Genomic DNA, 6,856 nt, shown 5'->3' with positions numbered 1-6,856 from the left:
GACAACTCCAGTGTCTGGAAAAAATTTGGGTCAGGTTGATGGATGTGGGCAATAGTGCTTCTAGAATTGCCTTTACCGGCCTACCCGAACGGTCCCAGTTAAACATGGTGTACTTGCTGGCATGCATGAAACAAAACGCAATTTTGGCAGCGGGTGGGCATGCACGTCGTAGGACCTGCTGCAAAATATGAATGAATTCGGACATCAAACGCACGTTGCGTCACGACCGGCCAGTATTTTAGGGGTTTTTCATCGGGAAATCCTACAAAATGCATAGAATGTCAGATATCACCGAAACTTGGCGTGCCTGCTTGCCATGATGACTCCAGTGTCTGGAAATTTTTTGGTTCAGGTTGATGGATGTGTGAAAAAATTTAGGTCATGTTGATGGATCCCATTTTTATTAATTCTGTGTTCTTTGTATTGTCGTGCCATGCTGAATACATCCAAAGTTGTACTAAAAAAAGAATACATCCAAAGTTTGTCACAATAAAAGGTGTCCATTTTTATAGATTTATACCAAGTATCCTTTAGAAGTAGATTAGTTTTCTTTTACCATTCGTAACAACAAGACGATATATATGAAGTAGATTAGTTTTCTTTTACCATTCGTAACAACAAGAAGATATATATGGTTGCAGATTGCGTTCTTAAAAAAAAAACATCTATATATACACACGCCCATAGAAAACCCTTGCGCTCGTATTCATCCGCCGCCGCCGTCGCCGTCGTGTTACATCGCTTTGATGGCAGAAGAACCATGCTATTTCCCTATGTCAAGAAAAGCTTCGATGGCATCGGCACAACCTAAAGCATCGCCAGCTTCGCCATATCCTGAAGGAAGAAGCAAGGTTCAGGTTACGCAAACATCATCACACAAACTTTTTCATAGGACGTGTGCATCTCGGTATTGCATAGGGAATAGCACAAGGGTACATTACCGACCTAGAATCTTTTTTTGTTTCAGATAATTGTTTGGAAAACTCTACTTAATTTATGCTATCTTAAAGAGATGAGTATCCCTAGTTATCTGTTACCAAGTTTCAATCTCTTACATATATTTCTCAAGTTAGATTATTTCCTACTGTTTGTTAGTTTGGCTTAGGCCCCAAGTTCGGTAGATGTATCATGTATAGAGAAGAATCTGGCTTCTTTTTGCCTCCAATAATCATCATCAACCAAAACTTTGTTAGGCCTAGTAGGGTGGAATACAAACATAGATTTGACTCTTTTTTTTAAATTTTTCCCATATGAATGACATGTACCTATGTTGTTGTGCCTTTCATCAGCAAGCATCACCTGCCACAAATTCTTCCAGTAAGAAAAGTGGGATTACCGGTTCACAGACTCCTACCACACCCAAGCTGCAGAAAGCACAAGTATGTACTAATATATACCAAAAAATAAAATGTAGAACGATACGGAATTTCTAATTTTTGTCATCTTCTAATGTTAGGATGCATCACCCGCCATGGCTTCTGTAAATAAACCTTCTGTAAACAAAGCGACAACGACTAGAGAGAAGAAGGTATGCATTTTTTTAATTGGAACAACACACATAATAATAACTTGACAGTACAAAGCCTCTCTTGATCTTTCATCAATTTATCTAATTAGTATGATATTTACGTACAGGAAACAGTGGCCTGCTGTCAAGGTGCTATTTATGACCTTCTTTGGATTGTTTGCGATGATAATCACAGGAAAAAGGTTACAAAATCTAGTCTGCAGGGGTTACTACATCTACATGATATTCAAATTCGTCGCCAAATAGTAAAAAAACTAGTTGATACTTTTGATCCGGAAGTTGAGGCATTTATTGTGAACAACAAACAGTTAAAGATACATCTGGAAGATGTAGTTAATATCATGGATCTGCCTTCGCAGGGGGGATCCCTGATATTAAACTTAGGTATGCAGACAAGAAGCTTGAGTTCGAAAGAAAACAGAAACAAGCCCAACTGTTTAGATTATACGTAGACCCAAAAGAGCAAGCAATCACCTACAATGGCCTAGTGCAACAAATAAGAGAAAGCAAAGGATCTACGGACGAACACTTCTTGAGGAGAATTGCTTTGTGTGTAATTTGTCGACTGCTATGTCCAAGTACAAAGTCACAAGTCAGTTCAGAATATTTGAACCTTATGTTGGACGATGGTGATGTAAATAAGATAAATTGGGCAACCCTGACACTTGATCACCTGATTGCGAGCTTGAAGTAGTACAAGAACAATAAGCAAACAAATCTTACTGGCAACCTCGCTCTCTTACAGGTAATACGTAATGACTATTTATTTCCGCGTAACAATGTACTTGAGCTATGGTTTTGCGTCTCATTTATTTTCACTATGTTGCAATGCAGGTGTGGTACTGGGAGAAATTTTATGTGAACAAAGTTAAGCACAATATAGATATAGATTACTCTCCTCGACAGAAGCCTTTGATGCAATCGTGGGACAAGGAGAAGGTGGCAAAGAGGGAACATGCCAACTTTGCCGAGGGAGATGTAAGTAAAGGATTGTGTACATGATCGTGCCACATAATTGAGTTTTACTTTCTTTACTATCATGTACTAACTATTCATCTCATATTATTCAAAATAGATTATTGAGCACCTCATGAGTGACGTGGAGTACGTTCTACATGGACCAGTGTATGCTAGCAATGAAGTACGCGCAATCAGAACCATATTTACTGCATTTCATACTACAAAAGAGAGAAGTGCATATTACACCCCCAACTCTAGCCCTAGTCTAATATACACCCCCAACTCCAATACCGTCTAATATACACCCTCAACTCATAAAACTGGCCATAATTCAACCCTCCCCTCCCTGTTGACCGGTTTTGACCCAGTTTGACCGGTTTTGACTGAGTGAACAGTAAAAATAAAATTTTAAAAACCATAAATTTTTTGTTTTGAAAAAAATTCAAAAATGTTCCAAGTTTTTTTCACCACGTGAACAGTAAATTAAGAAAAATCACCTTTTCAGCATGTTTGGACACCTGAGTAAATTCGAGATGTCCGTAAATTCGATTTTTTTTTCAAAATTTCAGCTTGGCGAACAGTAAAATCAATTTTTTTAAAACCCTTTTTTTGCATGGATGATGTTTGAGCGCGTGCTGATTTTTTTGGATTTGTTTCCCGAATTACTGTTCACCATGCTGAAAATTTTGAATTTTTTTCAAATTTACGGACATCTCAAATTTACTCAGGTATCCAAACATGCTGAAAAGGTGATTTTTTTGAATTTACTGTTCACGCGGTGCAAAAACTTGGAACTTTTTGAATTTTGTCAAAAAAAATATTTTTTGTTTTTAAAATTTTTATTTTTACTGTTCACTCAGTCAAAACCGGTCAAACTGGGTCAAAACCGGTCAACATGGAGGGGAGGGTTGAATTCTAGCCGGTTTTGAGAGTTGGGGGTGTATTTTAGACGGTATTGAAGTTGAGGGGTGTATATTAGACTAGGGCTAGAGTTGGGGGTGTAATATGCACTTCTCTCACTACAAAACATATTCGAACTATATTCATCCTTCTATATGCAGGGCCGAACGTTGCAACAAGTTCATAGAACTGTGCAAGTAATAGAGAATAAAGTCATGGAGAAAGAGTACACAGACTAATACAAGTACTTCAAGCCACTTGTTGATGGTCTGGCTGACATTGAACACAACACAAGCCTGACCAACAGAACCCTGCTTCGTGTTGTCAAGTGTTTGGAGGTAAAGTCTTATTCACTAATGCACAATTTTATGTTGCCAAATGATGTGTGATAGAAAGCACCACTTATTTTCCATGCAGGCTAATAAGTTTGTTCTTCCTGACATATCAGATGAAGAAATTGAGGTAATTTAAAAGATAGTTTACTTATCTGTTTGTGTGTCTTACTGCCTGTTAAACTCCCATTCTCCTTTATGTACAAGCCTTTTTGTAAGAAGGGTGACAAGTGCACATGGCACAAGGGACAACACAAAAGACAAGAGGAAGGAGAATCTGAACATGATGAAGAGGAAGGAGAATCTGAACATGATGAAGAGCAAAGAGAATCCCGTGAACATGACAGCGAGACACCTGCCAAGCGGCAGCAAGGGCTTTCAGGCACTAATATAGGTGATGAGGGTGACACAAACAGTAATGCCGAAGGGACGGTGCGTCGGTCAAACAGGAACTCAAAAACCAATAAAGAAGACGAGTATTCATACTATGACCATGAAAAGAGGCAACTTCGTGGTATGTCGCACACATCGTTGCCTGTCATGTAGTTGTATACCATTGTGCTTTCTTTATAACATAGATAAATCCACCTACTAATTGCAGGTTTGAAAGAAACACTACAATGGGTAAACAGACAAGATGATACAACGCCTTTGGCCCAAATTGGTGATATAACACTAAACAAATCATCCCTGCATTCCCTAACAGCCAATAAGTTGCCGGACAACAATGCCAAATATGTGGATTGCTTGGTAAGTATTTCATGCTTCACTTATTACATCTGCACTGGGATATGCACTAATCAGTGCTCACTTGCAATACTAGGCCATTGATGCTGGCATATATATCAATCGCCCACCAGAGGGAGAGTTTGACATAAGAGATGGCAAAAAAATCTTTGTCGAGAGCACAATTAATGTGCAAAAGCTCGTTGCAGATATAGAAAATCACACTATAGCGAGGAGTTCAAAAATTAACAAGTCTCGCTCAATTGCAAGGATCATTGCATATCTTGATCATGACATGGTACAACATAATAACTACCTGCTGAATTTTATTTACGAATTGTTTGGTCCTTGCTCTGACATATATGTTTATGCAGATTTTTTTACCCTTGAACGCTGGACTACACTGGTATCTGGCAGCCCTAGATGCGCCTAAAAGAGAAGTTCAGATTCTCAATTCAGCCCCTGGTGTTGGTCCAACGGATGAACTGGATCATGCGGTGAGAATATCCTTTTGTGCTCCTAGTACTACTGCAACTTGTAGGTTATATGCATTACTGACTACCAACAAACACTCTTCAGTTGGAAGCGATAACGGCGTGGTTCCAGCAGGCTGAAGAAAGAATTAAACAACTTCCAAACCCAACAAACTGGCCAGACTTCAACGTGGCCACGTGGGACAAGATGACAATCAAAGGGCTGCCAACCCAGAAAGACGGGTACACACGTTCATCACTATGTTCTTAATTTGTAAACTCGACCAAGGCAATTCAATCCTAATTCATACTTGCAGGAGCTCTTGTGGACTCTACTTTCTCAAGTACATAATGCTTTGGACGGGATCCAAACTATCCAAAACATTTTCAAAGGTGCGCATATTTAGACTATTTCATGGGTGCACTGTACATTACTTCCTTGGTTAAGGAATTACTTTAGATACAGATGGCGTACATCCCAGGATTATCTTTGACTGTTCACCATTTGTATGCAGAAAGATATAGATATGTACAGGAGACAACTTGCACATGACATACTCAACAGTGACAGAAATTTACTCCGGAAAAACCAGCAGCCAGACCAGACAAAGGCAATTCCTGACGATGAAGTTTCTACCAAAAAAAGAAAGAGGTCCAGGACGAGCACCAGCAGTAGAACTACACAATAGATATGGCTTTCGCATAGACATTCGTCTTAAATCAAACGTTTTCCCATTTGCTCAATAATTCGGTTTGTAAGCAATAATTTGATGTTATTTACCCGACACTTGGTGTGCGACAATTTGCTCAATAATTCAGTTTGTAAGCAACAATTTGATATTATTTATCCGGGACTTAGTGTGCCACTTAATTATTTGTATACATAGGTATCTTTACGTTAACACGGTATCTTGTATTACTACTCATGTTTGGTCACTGACCAAATATGCTACCCGCATATCCAATACGTCAAGAAATGAAGGATTGTTTTCTGGCCTTGCAGTGAGCTACTAAATAATGGAGAAAACATATTTTCAAACATTGCAAGTTCTTACTTGTTAGAGACACTGAGCTACAAAAAAATGGACAAAACATGGTATCTATCATGTACTCAACATCATAATCTATTGTCTGATTTCATCCATAACCAATACAGAGAAAAGCTAAAGCAATTACCAAAGATAATGAGAAGGGTTGGGTGATCTTACGAAAAAGCCATCATATTGACAGAAAAATCCCCTTTCTACATGCTCCGGCGCCCCTAGATGGAGCAGCTGCTGGACGAATGGAGGTTGAGGGATGGAGCCAACTCCGGCGCAACTAGATGGAGCAGCTGCACGACGAGCGGAGGTTGAGGGGTGGAGCCAACTCCGGTGCACGGCAGCCGGTCGGCGCATCCACGTGGTTGAGGGAGGGGAAATCGCCTGAGGTGGAGAAGGAGGAGGCGTGCGCCTCGCCAAATACGGCCGCGGCCGCGGTGGCTGCCGCATCCGCCGCCGAAGAGGCTCTCGTCGGAATTGGAGAAGGCGGGGTGGAGCCAACTCTGGCGCATGGCAGCCGGTCGGCGCAGCCACGTGGTTGAGAGAGAGGAAAGCACCTGAGGTGGAGAAGGAGGAGGCGTGCGCCTCGCCAAATACGGCCGCGGTAGCTGCCGCATCCTCCGCCGGAGAGGCTCTCGCCGGAGTTGGAGAAGGCGGAGGCGTCCGCCGCCCTACGTCGGAGATGGATAAGGCGGAGGGGCCTCGCCAAATACGTCCGCCGTGGCTCTCGCCGGATTTGGAGAAGGCGGCCTCCACCGGATTGGAGAAGACGGAGGCGTCCGCCGCCCTCCGCCGGAGATGGAGAAGGGGTGGACACGAGGGGCGAGCGGACAGGGAGATGGAGAGGGGGTGGAGACGGGGGGCGAGCGGACAGGCTACGAACGGACTGTACGAGAG

General features: G+C 41.6%; 1 protein-coding gene and 1 long non-coding RNA gene across 2 annotated transcripts; both read left to right on the top strand.

Annotated features, from left to right (window-relative positions):
- The first annotated feature begins 3,559 nt into the window (after positions 1-3,559).
- Positions 3,560-4,191, top strand: LOC119289119. Its single transcript, XR_005141428.1, has 3 exons — positions 3,560-3,726; positions 3,806-3,850; positions 3,928-4,191. It is a non-coding gene; the product is annotated as an uncharacterized LOC119289119 (long non-coding RNA).
- A 142-nt stretch (positions 4,192-4,333) lies between these two features.
- On the top strand, positions 4,334-5,731 carry LOC119289117 (ubiquitin-like-specific protease ESD4). The gene is made up of 6 exons (XM_037568533.1): positions 4,334-4,470; positions 4,544-4,744; positions 4,821-4,943; positions 5,026-5,162; positions 5,237-5,312; positions 5,435-5,731. The coding sequence occupies exons 2-6, from the start codon at positions 4,742-4,744 to the stop codon at positions 5,606-5,608; spliced, it is 513 nt and encodes a 170-aa protein (XP_037424430.1). The 5' UTR covers positions 4,334-4,470; positions 4,544-4,741; the 3' UTR covers positions 5,609-5,731.
- Positions 5,732-6,856: the final 1,125 nt, after the last annotated feature.

This window comes from Triticum dicoccoides, chromosome 4A (genome assembly GCF_002162155.2).
Source record: "Triticum dicoccoides isolate Atlit2015 ecotype Zavitan chromosome 4A, WEW_v2.0, whole genome shotgun sequence".
NCBI classification, from domain to species: Eukaryota; Viridiplantae; Streptophyta; class Magnoliopsida; order Poales; family Poaceae; genus Triticum; species Triticum dicoccoides.
The sequence above is the reverse complement of the archived record's forward strand: the minus strand, read 5'-3'. Positions and strand labels throughout refer to the sequence as shown.